Here is an 18,230-nt window from a genome sequence, read left to right as displayed (position 1 = left end):
CAAACAAAAGCTGACTTGGTTTTCCAGGGAGAGGAGCGTCCTAAGATGATGTTATGGCTGTCCTTTGTGCTTTCTGTGTCAACCCAGTTTAATTTCCTTTGCTCAGGTCACAGGAAACTGCCCTTGCCTCATTGGGATAAGCATATTGTTCCACAGACACTTAAAACTAACAAAGATCTTAGGGTCGTTATCTACTTGGAGGCAATCTTCACAAAATACCATTTTAAAAAATTAATGATAACATTTTAATTAAAGTAGTGCATGTTTATTGCAGAAAAATAGAAAAACACAGGGAAGAGAATAATACCTACGTCCACCACTCACAGAGATAGTTTGGTGTACGTCCTTTACCTCTGTATATGTATCTATAGCCTTTTTTTTTTAAAAAAGGAATATCATACTATGTATTATGAACATCTTTCAGTATGTAACATTTAAATAATGAGAATTTTAAAAAGCTTTTGATAAAATTGATTTGTATTCTGATAGGAAGTGCTGAGTATGTTGTTCTACTTCCCACAGTACTAATGTGATTTATACCTGCGTAATATAAATATGCAATATATTACATAGATGTAATATATGTATATTTATATGTACAGACATACTAAATACGTATGCAATGTATGTACATAGGTGTAATATAAGCTATGCACTAGAAAAGGAGTGCAATTATAGGCAGACGTTTATTTGTAATGTGGTGCCGCACTTCGTTGCACAACTCGAGGGCACTATTCATTTAGACTCTGATGGCCGATGCGGCCCACGAGTGACTATTTAACGAAAAAATCATCAAGCTGGACTCGTCGCGTCTTCTGCTAGCCACATTTCACAGCCAAGCGTTTTGAAATGTAAAAAGGTTCCGTTAGGATTGGTCATTAGGTAAAAACATTTCATTTATTCTAGTGAAAAACGGACGAGAAGAGACAGGGTATCTGAAAACTGCAAAGTAGGAACACGCGTCTCCCAGTTTGCCAACGACGCGACGCCGCGGAAATTCCAGGATATGAGGGTCGCAGTGCCTGCTGGGAGTTGTAGTGCAGCCGTCGCCTTCCGTGCGGCGGTCTCGCCCCGCGAGACTTTACTTCCCGGCAGGCCGCGCGCCAGGGCTGCCGGCGGGACCCGAGCTGCCGCGCGGGCCCCTGAGGAGTGAGTGGCCCTGGGAGCGTTGCAAGCCGTCGTGGCGATGGCCTCGTTCGTGACGAAAGTCCTGGCACCGTCGGGGAGTCTGGAGAAGGAGGATCTGGGCACTCAGATCAGCCACCTTACGTGGCGGGTGGAGGAGATCAAGGTACAGGTGGGGCTGACCGCGAGGGACGCAGGGTCGTGTGTGACGGGACGGAGAAGACAGAGGGACGGGGGCACGCAGAGTGGACGCGAGCGGAGTCACGCGTGGGGTTGGGTGGGAGGTCTGGTTGAGGAGGGAGTTTGCGGGGCGCGCGCCGGGCGGGGGCCTGGGGGGGGTCTGGGCGGCGTGCGGTGCGGCCCCGCGGGCGGGGTCCCGGGCGGAGGCCGCGGGGCCGGCGCGGGGTTGGCGGGCGGCGTGCCCGGGGGGGACGGGAGGCCGCGGCCCTCCCCTGAGTGCTCAGCTCCTGCGCCCGCGCCTCTGGCGGTTGTTGGCGGAGCAGTAGCTTCGGGAGGGTGGCAGCGTTCTGCCCCCGACGTTTTGTGGTTAAGGTCCGTGAGGACGTGCGTGACACTCCTCTCCACCCCAGGCCCGGGAGGGGCGGGAGGCGCAGCACGCGTGGGCGGCCCTGCCGAGGCCCCGCCCGTCCCGAGGCGGGTACCGCCTGGCCGGCGCGCGCCCCCCTCTTCGCTGCCCGCGTTTCCAGTTCGGTGTATTAGGCAAAAAAAAATAAAATAAAGTTCGGTGTGCTGCAGCCTCTGGGTTTAAGTTCCGGCGGCGTGCCGTGAGGGCGCAGCCCCGTGTCACGTGACGGAAACGCTTCCTTACCGTTAAGTGCTTCTGTCACTGGCGTTGCTGCTTTGCCGCGACTGCGGACTTTCCCACCACGATCTGTACCATCCAAAGAGGCCGATGCAGCTACATTCGCGGGGCTCCCACGCGTTCTGGACCCAACGTAGCCTTCCTTGCGCGACTCGTTTCTTTTCCCCACTCGAATCTTCGGCCAACTGAAATTTACTTTTGATACTCCAAGCAGGCTCACTTTCTTTTTTAAAGTTCCCAGATTTTGCTTATAGTGCCATTTTCCCATCTTTTACTGTCGTGTTTTTACCCATCTTTGCAAGTTCAACATCAAATGTAGTTTCTGCAGGAAAGAGACCGTCATTTTTCCCGAAGGCAGAGGGGATCTCTCGCTCGGTTGTGCGCCTGCAGGACATTCATTCTGTTGCCGTATCACATACCTGCATTCTGGTTACTTAAGTGGGTCCTGTCTTGCCTACCTCGAAGGAATTTATTTGTGGGCGAGCATACTTTATTTTTGGGTCTTCCAAAGCATTGATTAATTCAGTGTACACTATTCAATAATTTCTTTATTGAATTATTTTGAATTAAAAGAGATGATGAAACTCATCGATTTAGGGTTATAAGATTAGGCCTTAACATTTTATAAGCAAGAAGCTAGAAATCCATAAATTGATCGAGGTGTACAGATTACGGATTTAAATTATCCATTTGCTTTCTTTTCTATTAGGTATAGGATTCAAATCGATGGCTATAGTCTGGCCTGATATATCAATATGAGATTTTTATGGCTCCACCTTTCTCTTTTCCAGTGTTTGTACCACTTCTGGTCACTGTTGGGATTTGGTGATCATTGTCTTCTTGTGTCCTAATAATGTTATGGGACGTTTAATGGTGGGAAAAATGTGTTTTTCATGAAACCCATTGGCTTGGAGGGAAATTGAATGGGTGTGGGTAACTGTCAAGAAGGCTCCAACATGGAAAATGCCTAATGGAAGACAAGCTGTATATTTTTAAGAGAGTTCCCCACTGATCTCATTGTAATTTTTCTGTCTTACATTGTAGGGTGAGGTGTGCAGTATGATAAGCAAGAAGTATAGTGAATTCCTGCCTAGCATGCAAAGTGCACAGGACCTGGTTACCCAAGTGGATAAGCTATCTCATGACATTGACCAGCTGAAATCCACGATAGAGAATGAGGTAAGAATAGCTTGTTATATTGGGTAGGTTTGTAGGGAGGCAGTTCAGCTTCCTGATTCTTAAGACATTTCAGTTCTGTTCAACTTTTTAAGGCCTCACTTTTCCTTTGGTAAGTGGAAGTTGAATTAGATGATTTTAGGGTGACTTTAAAATAGACATAGTTTCCAAAAATGTAATTTAAACTATTTCTTTTTTATGGTAAAACATTTTTTTAGCTATAATGAAATCTTGCATTTGAATAGCACTTTATAAATTTTTAAAAAATAATCTCAGTGTTTTATTTTATTGTCTTCATAATAAAATAAAAACAGATGAAGCTTAGAACTGGATCATCTGGTCTTTTCTTTTGTCACCTTTTAGTATAAAATGTTTGTATCTGTTAATGGCCATCATTCTCTTATATCTGCAGCTGGCCTCAACACATTCAGTCTTTAGCACAATCTTTGTCTTTTGGCCTTCTTCTGGAAAATGGTCTCAGTTTGCCAGTGACAACCATTCTACTTCCCGTCATAAAGTTAATTTCCTTTGGACACACAGAGAATCTGGGCCATTTTGTACTGTGTGACTTTGTGGAACTAGTGCTTGCTATACTTCTTATGGAAAATCTGGCGGGTTTCTGGGGTGCTGTCATCACAATAAGAAATAAGCCAATCTGGAAACAGAAAATACCTGCTTTATAAATTTAAAAATGTTTTTCACATATATTTATCTCACCAAGATTTTTCACTTCCAGTTTCCTTTTAGGAACAATAAGACAGTTGAAAGAAGTCAAGCTGATATTGGAGGTTTAAACAAAGTTTAATCTTAGATTTCTTCTATATCTGTTTCTAAATTATTACTCAGGGCTCATTGATACCTGGAATCAAGATGTTGAGGTATTCTCAAGGTCCTTAAAGAAAGACACCAAATCTCTTCTCTTTGTGAAAGTTACTAAAGAAGGAAAGTGAACAAATGTGTTTTCAAAACTTTTATATAAAGCTTGAATCACAAGTGGGGAAACCACTGATTTACCCAGAAAATCTATTTAACAGCCAATTTACCAAAGATTCTGATTAGAGGTTTTAACAAAAATAAATCTGTTACTCTACAACTCTGGCACAGTTCAAATAATATTTTCAGTGTGTATATGTTTGATCAGTGAGTCAACTGTGCACTCTTAAACTGTACTGTTAGAAATGAAGTGTTTAGAACAAGAAAGTGGTGGGCTACATATCTTTTGCTGGCCAGACTATGGCTGGCAAGATTTATTCACTTCTGGTTGTTACATGTTGAAAGATGGCTGGTCTACTTGAGAAGGTCCAGACTTGAATACTGTACCTTCTGAAGAACAATGAAAGAAACAAGATTTGAAGCCCTGTTGTACTAGAGAAAGATTCAAATTTATTGCTAGAGAATGGGGATTAGATTCACTAGGTGGATATTATAAAGGGGTTTATTCAGTCATTTGGTATATTTATTGAACATCTAGAAGTTGCCAGGCTGTGATAATTGCAGAACTGGACAGTTTTTATTTCAAAATGCAAATCTCTCATGCCTGTTATAGATGAGTAAAATAGTGTGATACATATTAAACAGGAATAATCCCAGTTAAAGAGAGTGGATGTAGCTAAGTATGGTTTCCTGGAGGAAATAGTGTCCAAATCAAAACCTGAAGTGATAGGTGATTAGGCAAAAGAGGAAGGAAGATTGTTTTAGGTCGACAGAGGGGAAAGCATTGCAAAGGCGTGGAAGTAATGGAGAGATGACACTTTTGGAGAGTTGCAGGTGTTCCGTAGACTATGTTTGGAGAGTGGTGGGAAGGCAGGTGAGGTGAGATTAGAAAGGTAAGCAAGGACTTACATGTCAGTTTAAGTAATATGGATATAGTCTTGATGGTGCTGTAGAAGCCATGGAGGATTTTAAATAAGAGAGTGACATCAGATTTGAATTTTAGGAATCCCATTTTACTTGCAGTTTAAGAAAAGGACATGAGGGAAATGAAAGGCAGTTAAAGCACAAGGAGGCAGAAGGAATCAGACCAGACAGGTTGGTGACCTGCTCTAAAGTCAGTGGCAATGGAGATGGAGAAAAGTGGATGAATCCTAGTGACATTTAAGAGATAGGATCTTTGGGACTTGATGCAGGGAATCAAGGATAACTGGGAACTCGGTCATTGATGTGTGTTTCATTGAGGTAGAGAACCTAGAGAAGGAGTAGGTTTTTGTAGGGGAAATGATTTTAAATATGGGGTGCCTACGGGGTATCCAAATGGAGCTGCGCTGTTGAATTGTATTAAGATGAAGCTAGACTATTGTAAAGGAAATGGGGATGCTGAGAGTAAGACAGATAGATATTGAGAGCTAGGGAATGAGTAAACTTGAGTACAGTGGCTCAGACTAAATACATATTTTGTAATTGTAGTATTGGCTAGCAGGTTGATTCTACAACCTAGGGCCTACTACTCTAGTATAGTCTGTGTCAAGTACTGTGAAGGGGATCTGAGCGTTTACCCTACTTTCAAGTCAGCAAGATAACCTGCCACAGTTTCACGATTCTATTAGAAGACATGAAACCCTGTGGGTGAGAGAGGAAGGGCAGTTTATTATTCACAGCAGTAGCCAGAGTATGAGCATTTTTGTACAGTGCCCCGAGCCCCAGTTCTTAAAGGGCAGTGTGCAGTGGATTGCATTATAGAAGAGAACTGAGTTTAGGGGACCTGACTCTCTTACAATGAGTAGTAAGCATATTGGTTTTTTTGCTTTAGTGGAAAACACCATCTCTGTTTTCTAAGCTGTTTACTACTACACAAACATCCTTGAAAAGATAGTTCAGAACTAAAGACAGCCATTGTTTCACTTGCAAGACAGTGCAGAAATGTGAGAGACCCCTAAAGAATTGATAGTTTGCACAGTTGGCAACGCCTAGTGTCTTGTTAGAAATGGAGGCTCTCAGGTTCCATCCCAGACCTACTGAATCAGAATCTGCATTTTAATAAGATTCACCAAATGTTATGTATGTTACAGTTTGAAAAGCACTGCTCTAGGATTTTGTTGTTGTTTGCCTGGTTGAAGTTGGTCTCTCCCCATGTCCAGATTATAGCTGGATGTTAAGACAAAGAGGGGGCACAGAGGAGGCACATCTATTTTCTATTTTTCCTTTTAATTAAAGTTTATTGGGGTGACAATGGCTAGTAAAGTTACATAGGTTTCAGGTGTACAATTCTGTATTACGTCATCTATAAATCCCATTGTGTGTTCACCACCCAGAGTCAGTTCTCCTTCCATCACCATGTATTTGACCCCCCTTACCCTCATCTACCAGCCACCTTCTCCCTTGCTTTCTTTATAACCACTAAACTATTGTCTGTGTCAATGAGTTTTTGTTTGTTTGTTTGTTTTTAATTTTATTGGGGAATATTGGGTAACAGTGTTGTTTCTCCAGGGCCCATAAGCTCCAAGTCATCCTTCTATCTAGTTGTAGAGGGCGCAGCTCAGCCCCAAGTCCAGTTGCTGTCCTCAATCTTAGTTGCAGGGGGCGCAGCCCACCATCCCATGTGGGAATTGAACGGGCAACCGTGTTGTTGAGAGCTTGTGCTCTAACCAACTGAGCCATCCGGCCGCCCCTCCAGAAGCTCAGCAGCAGCTGGTTGTCTTCATCTAGTTGTGGTGGCCCATGTGGGGATCGAACTGGCAATCCTGTTGTTTAGAGCTCGCACTCTAACCAACTGGGCCACCCATGCACCCCGAGTTTTTGTTCCTTTATTTGTTTGTCTTGTTCCCTTGTTGCTTTCACTTCTGTATCCCACATATCAGTGAAATCATACAGTTCTCCACTTTCTGTCTCACTTACTTCGCTTAGCATAATAAATCTCAAGATCTATCCATGTTGTCGCAAATGGCACTGTTTCATCCTTTCTTATGCACATCTATTTTATTAGGATTCAGACTTGGAAATGGTGCACATCACTTCTGCTTCTTTTCCCGTGGTGAGACCTGAAACACGTGGTCACATCCAGTTGTGAGGGGTGCTAGAACATAGGCTAGTTGGGTAGCTCAGTGCTATTACTGTGGGAAAGTGGGAGAACGGACTTTAATGAACCGTTTGCACAGCGCTCCGTCCATGTACATGTTTGGAGGTTAGGAAAACGATGTGGACTTGAGATAGCAGCACTTAGAAATTGAAGCTGTGGGAATGGCTGAGGTTGCCAGAGTGTATCGAGCAGGATTTCTCAAGCTAGGCACTGTTGATATTTGGAGCTGGATAATTCTTTGTTGTGGGTCTGTCCTGTACATTGTAAGATGTTCAGCAGTATCCCTGACCTCTACTCACTAGGTGCCAGAACTTCAGTTGTGACAAGCCAAAATGTCTGCAGACATTGCCAAATGTCCCTTGATGGGGGTGGGGCAAAAAAGTTTATTTTTTGAAAGCGACTGTTTAGAGTAAGAAGAGGGACAGGGAGAAAGAAATATCAATATATATAAAGTAGTCAGAGGGAAAATGAAGCTCCCAAAAGAAAATGAAAAGGAATGAACAAAGAAAAGGAGGAAAATCAGTAAGGAATGGTGTCATAGAACTAAGGAAAGGGCAGTAACAGTATCCTGACAAATAGTTAAATGTTGATAATTTATGCTTTGGATTTAGCAATAAGGAATTGATTGGTGGTTTTGGCACCAACTGTATTGAAATAGTTTTGGTGGAATGGTGGGGGTAGAAACCAGATCGTAGAGTTATAGAGTGAATAAGGTGAGAAGGTAAAGACAGTGAGTCTGGATCACTCTTGCAAGAAACGTGTTTGTGAGAGGGAGGAGAGAAGTAAGTTAGCAAGCAGTAGGGTGGTTGCTGAGGTGGGGGAAAGTTTTTCTTAAACATGGGGGAAATTTTGACATATTTAAATCTGTTGGGACGAGTCATGCTTTAGTAGGTGTTCAATCAGTGTATAGTTCATGAATGAAGAATGAAATAGGGAGGGTAAAAGGGCACAGAGAAGAAGAAATAATTGATAATGCAAAGTCCCTGAAAAGGTGGGACAGAATGGGAGGTGGAGTCTGACTCAAGAAAATTTTTCTAATAGTTAAAGCTATACTATTGTAGAATGAATTAGTAATGAGGAAACCCATCTAGTAATCCAGGTGGATGAACTCTCTTATGAAAGATAACTGCTTAAACTAAGAGTAGATGGCGACAGGAGGATATTATGTTGATGGGAATGAGCATTCCTGCATAGGATAAGGGTTTGGATTAAGTGGACCACTTAAGGTCTATTCGAGCTACTATGTTCTGTGATTTTTATCCCAAGCTTAACCAGCATTTAAATTTCAACATGAGTTATATTCACCTAATAAAGCTTATTGATTAGCTTTAAAGTTTTTAAATACCTATTTTTAATGTTTTGTTTCTTAGATGTTATATAGCTTAAAAGTGTACTTGTCTTCGATGTATGAATTAGGTCCGCCAGGATCTTCATGTATCAACTGCTGAATTTACAGACTTGAAGCAACAGTTGGAAAGAGACTCAGTAGTCCTAAGTTTGCTTAAACAGCTACAAGAGGTCAGTAAATTCAAATCAAACTTTAATGTTTTGGTATTGAGGAAGTTACTATTTTTTTTTCAGTTGATCTCATTATTAAATGTGTATCCCCTGACTATATAGTATTTTTTCATATTTTAAAAACAAACAAGCAGACAGACTTGAAATTATAGGATGTATAAAATAAAATACCTAATGATTATACTTACCATTTCAGTTTTCTGCAGCTATTGAAGAATATAATTGTGCATTAGCAGAGAAGAAGTATGTCACTGCTGCTCAGCGTCTAGAAGAGGTATTAAACACTCTCTCCAAAGCATGAGCAATCAGTACTATTCTTGTTTTTAGTAAATTTTGTGTTCCATGTGTTCTTATCATTATACAAATACCGGGGGTGCAACACACACACAAAAAATGTATACAAGTGGACACTTTGGTCAACATTGCTCAAGCAGTAGTTCACCGTAATCAGAAGTTTCTGGATGCTGATAGTAACCACTGTGAGCACCTCTTGTAATTGCAGAAGTCAAACGTGACTTTGTATTCATCTTTTGTTATCGGTATATATTGAATATTACAATTTTAATACAGTTTTCCTTTCTTAAAATGTGTATAAATTTTTTGGTCACCCTCCATATATTCTGGTTGCCCTGAGTCCAGATGGAATGTTTAACAGTGATTCCGTTTCACTACCAGGCACAGAAATGCTTGAAGTTATTGAAATCCAGAAAATGCTTTGATTTAAAAATGTTGAAATCTCTCAGCATGGAGCTCACAATACAGAAACAGAACATCCTGTATCACCTTGGAGAAGAGTGGCAGAAGCTGATTGTATGGAAGTTCCCACCCTCAAAAGGTGCTGCTGACCTCAGGTGGACTGCTTTGCTTAATCTGCCTGAACCAATTTGGCCTCTGAATACTTTGTAAATACTTCATACGTATTGGTAGATGAGAAGGTTTCATTTATTAATCTCTCAAGTCTTTATTAACTTCTCATATTAAGCAAAGTACTTGTTAGGACCAACTCATCTGGGTCTTTAAAGTGTTCTTACTTTACTTACCTTATATCTCTATTTCTGTCCCTTTCACTAGGAAGGAGCAAAGAAGAGGGAAGATGATTGGGTGGGTGGGGTCTACATGATGAGGGTATGGCAGAGGAGGTGCCATCCCCTCCTCTGCCACACAATTTCCACTGCCTTGTAGGATATACCCGTTCCCAACAGCCTTAATCCTGAAGTTTTTCTTGACTAGAAAGCTTAAAGAAGCTGTTCAACCATTCTCTCTCTTGCTGAGGAAAGAAGGCAGGGGATCAGGGAAACGGGTTTGACTCAATTTTTTTCAGTCCTTGGGGAAAAATGGTGACAAAATCATCAGATGGGGGCACTTTGCTAGATTAAAATGTAGTATAACTCTGGCCCTGGCATTTATTTATACTACTTGGCTTTCAGTCCCTCTGCCCACCTCTTGGTGTGAGCCCTCTTCGATGTCTTGTTTACACAAAGTGAAACCTCTGAGGGTATTTTTAAGTGATATGCCATTAAACCTGGTATATTTTCCCACGTTGAATCTTGAAATTTAGTCTTTTTCAGACACTTCACAGGCTCTCCTTGTTCCCTCTCCTATGTCCACTTTGGCTTCCAAATATATATATGTGTGTTCTCTCTCTCTCTCTCAAGAAATACCTTTCTTTCAAGAAATATTTCAAGAAATATTTCAATATTTTCAAGAAATATTTTCAAGAAATATTTCTTTATCAAGAAATACCATTTTCCCTGAAAACAATGTGTCTTTTGGAGCAAAACTTAATATAAGTCCCGGTCTTATTTTTGGGGAAACACTGTAATCTAGTAAATTTTAGATTCTTTTTCCAAGTAGACTGTAAAATTAAGATGGCAGGTGTGTTCTTTGTTATAACATACCCTTCCTGCTAAACTTGTTTGGCAGGCTATTCTCTTTGCTTGGTAAGAAAGAACAAAGAAGAGGAGGTCTTAAGTGAAGCTATGATCTCACTTTTCATTCCTTGCCTTCATTCAGTCGTTCAATACATATTTAATAAACATTTATTGTATGTGCATTGTCTTGCTTTTGCACTTTGTTTCATTATTTGAACATACTAAAACCCCTCTTTTAAAGTGATGTTAAGGATATGTGTATCATAATTAATATTTGAAAGCATTAGAACTGTATTGTAATAAAACAACATGTTCAGGAATATCAGTAGAGAACTGCCCTGAAGAATATAAGTGGAAACATCTTATATTGCTGTGATAGCTGATGTTTTCCCCCTTTTTCTTAGATACCAGCAACTTGGAATCTTGCCTACTAACAGAACTTCATTTATACACTGAACAATCTCAAAACGAAGAGAAGACCCCTGTGCCACCAACTAGTTCTATCCTCTTGGCATTTTCTGTTCTTGGGGAGCTACATGCCAAGCTTAAATCATTTGGTAAGACACACTACTTTGTTTCATTTATATGAAATCTCAGAAGGTCCAGTGTTAAAGGAGTATCGATGATGGATTGTAGGAGTTGACCTCATTCTTCAAATGGAATTGTCATACATATTAGCCTTCATACTGAGGGCTTAGATATTTTCTTCTCTCTGTTTTCTTTGTTTTTTCTTCTTTAAACTAACTGCTGCAATTTATTTTATCTGATTTTGAATAATTTAAATAAAAATCTGTAGAGAACCTGGGAAACTTTAGTGGGAAAACCTGCAGTGCATAATGTGTGGTGTGTAATGTCCTGATATATGTGTTTTTGTTGTTAGACTCAAAGATAGTTTTTTGACATGCTTTTATTTAAAAGTTTCTTCTAGTGATTTTTGATGCGTGTTCATATAATTTTTCAGGTCAGCTGCTGCTGAAGTATATCCTTATGCCTCTGGTATCTTGTCCCTCCCTTTCTGCTGTGATAGAAAACCAGCCTAACATCATTATCATTCGGTTTGAATCTGTGATGACTGACTTAGAACATCCATCGCCATCTGAAGTTTTTGTAAAACTCAGATTGGTACTGGAAGTGCTCCAGAAACAACTTCTAGGTATGTACCTCCAAGGCAATGCTTTTATATTTTGAAAAGTCATTATGGTTTTTGAAAGTATTAATGTCCACAATCTGAGTGAATGGAGATCAGAGGTGAGTAGATTATGCCTGGGAACAAAGTAATTAATCTTCTTACTTCTTGTTCTACTTTGGCAAGTAGGATTATCATTGGTACCCCAGATTCTGTATTTGTAATATTCAGTTGAATTCTACAATGCTCTGGGCTCACTTGACTTCTAGTAACATCACATTTTGCAACTCTGGCTTTAATTATAGGAGAAGCAGAAATGAACCGAGAACTGTTTTACGTATTTCGTATTTCTGTGGGAAAATCCCTTAACTTGACAGAAACAAACTAGATTTAACATAGGAAATTAATTACATGCCAGCTCAAACTATTGGTTAGGTCTTCATATATTCACATTTGAAATAGCCAGTTTCTGTGTTGCTTGAATTATTTTTTTGGTTGTCATACTATTAAAAATAAAGTTTCTTCTGGTGTTTTCTTTTTCATTATTATTGTTCAAGTTTATTGGGGTGACAATTGTTAGCCAAGTTGCATAGATTTAAGGTGTGCAATTCTGTATTGCATCATCTGTATCTCACATTGTGTCTTCACCGCCCAGAGTCAGTTCTCTTTCCATCACCATATATTTGATCCCCTTTACTCTCATCTACCATCCCCCTCTCCCTTTCTTCTGGTGTTCTAATACTGGTTTTTTTAGTCTGTTTGACTTACCTTCTTTTTTGCCTTTCTCAGTTACCGTATTGAATAGTCAGATCAAGCATTCTTGCTGTGAAGAAAATAAAAAAATCTTTGCTATTGTTTATATGCCTTCCTGGCACTCGTATAGTTTATTTAGGGAACAAATATGCAAGGAATTCTTTCTAGTTTTGACAGTAGCAGAGAAGAAAAAAATCTTAAGACCTGGATAAATTGCAAAAATTCACAGTAGTTTTCTTGTTTCTTCTCTAAGGGAGATAATACACTTTTGTTTTTATTAGATATAAGTAGACTTATAAACAAAATATCCAAGGATTGGAAGGAACCAGAGATGTGATTCAATCCAAATATCTCTGTGCTTGAATCTCTATAACTCTCCCATCAATTGGCCTTATAACCAACCTAAGCACCATTAGTGAGAGGGAACTCATTTCCTCTTGAGGCATTTCATCTTATCTCTGGGCAACTGATTACTATGAAGTTTTTGTTTGTTTTTTAAAAATCAGATTTCCTTTCTATATTAAATACGATTACCAAAATCCTCATTTTGCAAATTATATCTTTAGGGTAGTTGTTTAAAAAGTTTGTTTAAAACATATTCTGTAATATCTGCTTTATTGATGCTATTTCTACTATGTGGAGCTATATAGGGCAAATCTATTGCCTATTACACTTGATAGACTTTCAAATTCTTAACAGTAGCTGTTATTATTTCCCCTACATTTTGCCACCAGTATAAACATCATTAGGTTTTTTTTGAGTGACATAGTTTTAAGGTCCCCTTATCTTCATTGATGTTCTATGAACATATTCCATTTCTTCTGTACTCCTCTTGTTAAAGCATAGTGTTTAAAACAAAACAAGTATTCTAGGTCTACTCTAAACCAAGTCGGAATAGTGTGGAGCATTCATGCCCGCATTCTCAGTTTCGTATGTTGCATAGTATAGCCAAGTGCCATTATGACACAATGAACTCACTGAGCTTACTGTAAACAGAAATCTTGTCCTACTCAGTGCAAACCGCTGCTTTACCGTCTTACACTGTACTTGATTTTTTTTTTTTTTTGGAATTAACATTAATCCTTGTTAAATTTTACTCAGTACAGTTTTGCAATGTGTTTACTGTTTTTTCTACTTCATTTGAGTGCTTAATTGATAACCATGTTTTCTTATACTTTAAGTCAGTGATGATACTGTTTCCTGGGATAGGGCCAGAAAGGCGGGGGCCAGAGGGTGTCTTGGAGAATTCCAGTAGAAAATACTTTCAGTTTGACACGGTTCATTAAATTAATTAGTACTCAACCCATTATTTTATTTGTTAGTTTTCTTAGTACCTAGGATGTTTAGAGCAGAAGACAACTTAGTGTTGCTAGGTGCTCTTCTAATCTCTTTATGTATTTAGGCTTTCGTTTCTTTTTTACCATTTATTCGTCCCCTTTTGGCTCAGATCATTGTTTTTGGCAAAGAAGAGGATGGCAAAGAAGGAGTTTAGGAATTCTGTGTTCTCTTTGATATCCACCAATCAACATTCCCTTGCTTTATCTTCTTGATCTAAGTAGAACCTGAAAATCATGTTAACTCTAGTTCTTTTTGGAATCCTCTACTTTCTTTGGCTTTTAATTATTCTGAAACTATATAAAGGCTTTTGCCTTTCCTCTTATGTTTAATACATATTTTTTTATCCCAAGTTTTCTTTATTATTAAGCATTTTATACCAACAACAAAGGAGCTTTTAAAAGAAGAGAATGAAAATTATTTTATAAAGAATTTGACAAAATGTGTGAAAACCCTTAAAATTTATCCATTAAACCAGAATTTCAACTTCTAGGATTCTGTCCTAAAGAAAAATTATTTGTTTAATAAATGGTTTTAAATACATAAAACCATTTATTTATGTATGAGGATGTTCATCACAATGTTACTTATAATGCCGAAATACTGGAAAGTAGAATCCTAGAAGTTTCCTGGTTTCAACATATTAATTGGGAGAGGGACACAATTCAGTCCACATGATGTATGTGCGCATAAGAGTGCTTGTGTGTGTATTTGGCAAATTCATATGAGGTCGGACAATTAAGCTTCGCAAACTCATCCTAGAAAAAGTGCTACATACCTTACTGCTGAATATCACTACGATCACCTTCGAAGCACTCCCCTTGGGAAGCCATGCACTGACGCCAGTGCCTAGTCCACCCTTCAAAGCAATTTTGGAACTCTTTCTGGAATGGCCATCAGAGCTGTCGTCGTATTACCTTTGATGTCCTGAATGTCATCAAAATGTCTTCCTTTCAATATTTCCTTTATCTTTGGGTAAAGAAAGAAGTCATTGGGGGCCAGATCAGGTGAGTAGGGAGGGTGTTCCAATACAGTTATTTGTTTACTGGCTAAAAACTCCCTCACAGACAGTGCCGTGTGAGCTGGGGCATTGTCGTGTTGCAAGAGCCATGAATTGTTGGCGAAAAGTTCAGGTCATATAACTTTTTCACGCAGCCTTTTCAGCACTTCCAAATAGTAAACTTGGTTAACTGTCCAGTTGATGCAAATTCATAATGCATAATACCTCTGGTATCAAAAAAGGTTAGCAACATTGTTGCAACGACTTCACGAACTTAATTATCAGACCTCGTATATACCTGGGGTGCCAAAAAAGTGTATACACATTTTAAGAGATGTTAACACTTTGGTCAACGTTGTTCAAGTAGTAGTTCACTGTAATCAGAAGTGTTTGGATGCTGATGGTAACCACTTTGAGCACCTCTTGTAACTAATGATGTCAAACATGACTTATATTCATCTTTTGTTATTGGTATTTATTAATGCAGTTTTTTTCCTTTCTTAAAATGTGTATACATTTTTTTGGCACCCTCTGTAAGTATGAATCTAAGGGAGGAATACCAACCAAACTTAAAATTCGCAAGGAAAGAAAGGATCAGCTTGTGGGTATGGAGAGGGCAAATTTGGATTTTTTTTTACCTCTATAAACCTTAATGGTGTTGGTCTTGTAACAACAAGCATGTTTTGCTGTTGCCATGAATGCTTTTCTGGAAAGTATAAGTTACTAAAATTTACCAAGAAGCAGAAACTCTGAACATATAATTGTAGAAGAAATGTGAAAGACTTGGCACTAAAAAGGCGACCATCAGGCACCAATGGCTAAATTCTATATGTTCTTCAAATTACAGATAATTCTTTGTTGATCAAGCTCTTTGGTCGATAGAAAAAGATGAAAGGTACCCTAATTAATTTTTTAAAGACCAGCATAAACTTAATACCAAAATATAATATAGCTTACTCACAGAGAAAACTTTATAGTAGGATTTTACCTTTGACTTATAAATGCAAACATAAAAAAAAAAATCCAATAGTACCTTTAAAAAGGACATATTGTGACCACTCCATCTAGGAGTGCAAAGATGGTTCAGCATAAGAAAGCAATCAGACAGTTCCTTCTCAGCATATTGTTACGTCATTAGATGTGGGAAATATGACAAAATTTAGTGCACTTTACTAGTAAAAAACTAAGCAAAATAGAAATGTAATACTTTTTGGTAGTTTGAAATGTTTATGATATAATCTTAAATGAAAAAAAGGATAAAAAAATGCTTTTTATGGTGTGATCACACCAATGTATTATACTTATCTTTTTCTTCTCTGGTATGTATGCATATATCCATTCAATAAATCTTTATAGAGCAAGACACTACCACCTGCTATAGCGTTTGACTAAGATGATGCCTGCATTTCAGTTTATTGTCTACATCGGTATTGTCTAAAAGAAATAAAATGCGAGCTACATAATGTAATTTGAACTTTTCTAGTGGCCACATTAAAAAGAGTTAAATGAAAGTTGAACTTATATTTAATAATATATTTAGCCCAACATATACAAAATTTCATTTCAATATATGTAATCAATATAAAAATTATTAATGAGATATTTTACATTCCTTTATTATACAGACTCTTCCAATTGGTGAATATTTTGTACTTACAGTATATCTCAATTCAGATGCAAATTTTCCCTGGAAATACTTGATCTGTATTTAGACTGTCATAAAATTTACTGTTGAAAAAGTAGGTTCCATACCCAAGTTGTTTCAAACACACACTGAAAAGTTTTCCAATAGCTGTATTGAGTACCAAAAATTTATGAGTACCTACATGAACATTGATTGGTATTATGAAAAGATTTACTTTCAACATAAATTCTTGCATCTGTCTAGCGAGGTCACAAATGAACTTTCCTTGGAACTTCACATTTAGCTTGTTCATATGCAGTGTGATCTCAGGAGCAAACAAAGTACTTTACCACTTATCATGTCTGATTATTGAATATTTGGTGAGCATTACTTTTGTTGCAAGAAAATCTTGAAGATAACGGTACAGTAAATTTTTGTAAAACTCTTCCAGACTCACCTAATGAGCCTTGGCAAAGAACATAAGATCATCATATTTATTGCCTTCTATTTTTTTCAACAGCTCAATAAATCAGTGATAATTCATAGTGTTTGCAAGTATATATACTGAATGATTTTAACACCTGTATTCATGACACTTCATAGTGTTTGTTTCAAGAAAAAACTTAATATGTATTATGTAGTGGAGATAACCAATAAGGGGATCATTAGTCTCTTGCTTTAAAATTCCTATAAATCCATTTGTTTTACCTAACGTATCTTTTGAATGCTGTTGTGATAGAAATGACTTTTCTATATCCAGCTGAAATTATTCTTTGTCATATAATCATGGAATTTTTAAGATTACAGAATATGTTACAAGTTTGATGTTTTAGGCAGTGAACTGACAATATTTCTTTGTAAATTTGGAGGTCCTTTTAGATAAAATATACTTAAAGAATTTAAAGCTAAAAGAAAGTATGTGCAATTTTTCTAAAATTGAATCAATTGATCTTTGTTATTTATTGTTAGAAAGATTTAGTCTTCTATAGTGAAGGTCTTTCACATTTTTAAAAATGTCTTTTTCTCATAATTTTATAACAAAGTTTTCATAACTGAAATAATAATTTCTTTCACCATCTCTCTATCTAAAAGTGTGTGTGTGTGTGTGTGTGTGTGTGTGTGTGTGTGTGTGTGTCTGTCTGTACAAGAATCCAGGTGGCTGGCCGAAGTTATAAGCTCAGGTCCTGTTAAAATCACATTTTTAGTTAGACATTTAATTGTGATTTCAGGTGACTAATTTTGTCCTTTCTTTTTTAAGAGGACACTTATAAATAAAAACTTAATAAATTCTCAACAAGTGTGCTGAAAATGTCTCTTAATATTGTTTATGTTCTAAAAAGCTTTTGCATAGCAAGCAAGCAGGTTTTTTGTTTTGCTGTTTTAGCAAATTGCAGCTGCCTTTTATTGTGAAATTTGTTACGTATTTTCTTCCAGTCTGTCTTTCCTTTACTGTTGCAGCAGTTCTACTAGCTTCTGCATCTTATGATTCTGCATCAATAGTGTACCTTAATTTTAAATTTAGAAGTCTGGCAATAGTTGTTTTCCTCAACTAGAAAAATAATTATTAAAAGAATAAGTATTTCAATTTAACTACCTTTTACAGTTTATATAGCTATCACTAAACTTGTGCTGTGTGCATTAAATATTCAGATAAACACATTACAGTGTTGCACTGGTGCACAGAACAAAACATCATTCTAATGGAATGAATCTGCTTATACTAACTAGATTGGAAATACTAGGAGTGATGTATGTGCCTAACAGGAGGACTACAGTACAGCATAATAGCTTACGTGACTCAGTGCTTAAAGTGAAATAGTTCAATATCGAAACAACAAGGCCGTGTTTAATGGAAAAGTATTTTACA

The 18,230-nt window shown here is 38.0% G+C and overlaps 1 protein-coding gene across 2 annotated transcripts in view; it reads left to right on the top strand.

Annotated features, from left to right (window-relative positions):
- Positions 1-1,094: 1,094 nt before the first annotated feature.
- The window catches only part of ZW10 (zw10 kinetochore protein), a 40,813-nt gene continuing 23,677 nt past the window's right edge, over positions 1,095-18,230 (top strand). For both annotated transcript variants that reach the window (XR_013994201.1, XM_081062858.1), the window contains exons 1-7: positions 1,095-1,291; positions 2,993-3,127; positions 8,553-8,654; positions 8,851-8,928; positions 9,330-9,489; positions 10,930-11,082; positions 11,487-11,678. Coding sequence is in view for 1 of the 2 variants with exons in the window: in XM_081062858.1 (XP_080918984.1) it covers positions 1,187-1,291; positions 2,993-3,127; positions 8,553-8,654; positions 8,851-8,928; positions 9,330-9,489; positions 10,930-11,082; positions 11,487-11,678 (925 nt within the window). In the remaining variant the exon portion in view is untranslated. The remainder of the gene's footprint in view (positions 1,292-2,992; positions 3,128-8,552; positions 8,655-8,850; positions 8,929-9,329; positions 9,490-10,929; positions 11,083-11,486; positions 11,679-18,230) is intronic.

This window comes from Rhinolophus hipposideros, assembly GCF_964194185.1.
Source record: "Rhinolophus hipposideros genome assembly, chromosome: 10".
NCBI classification, from domain to species: domain Eukaryota; kingdom Metazoa; phylum Chordata; class Mammalia; order Chiroptera; family Rhinolophidae; genus Rhinolophus; species Rhinolophus hipposideros.
Note: the sequence above shows the minus strand (reverse complement) of the source record. Positions and strands in the feature narration are given on the sequence as shown.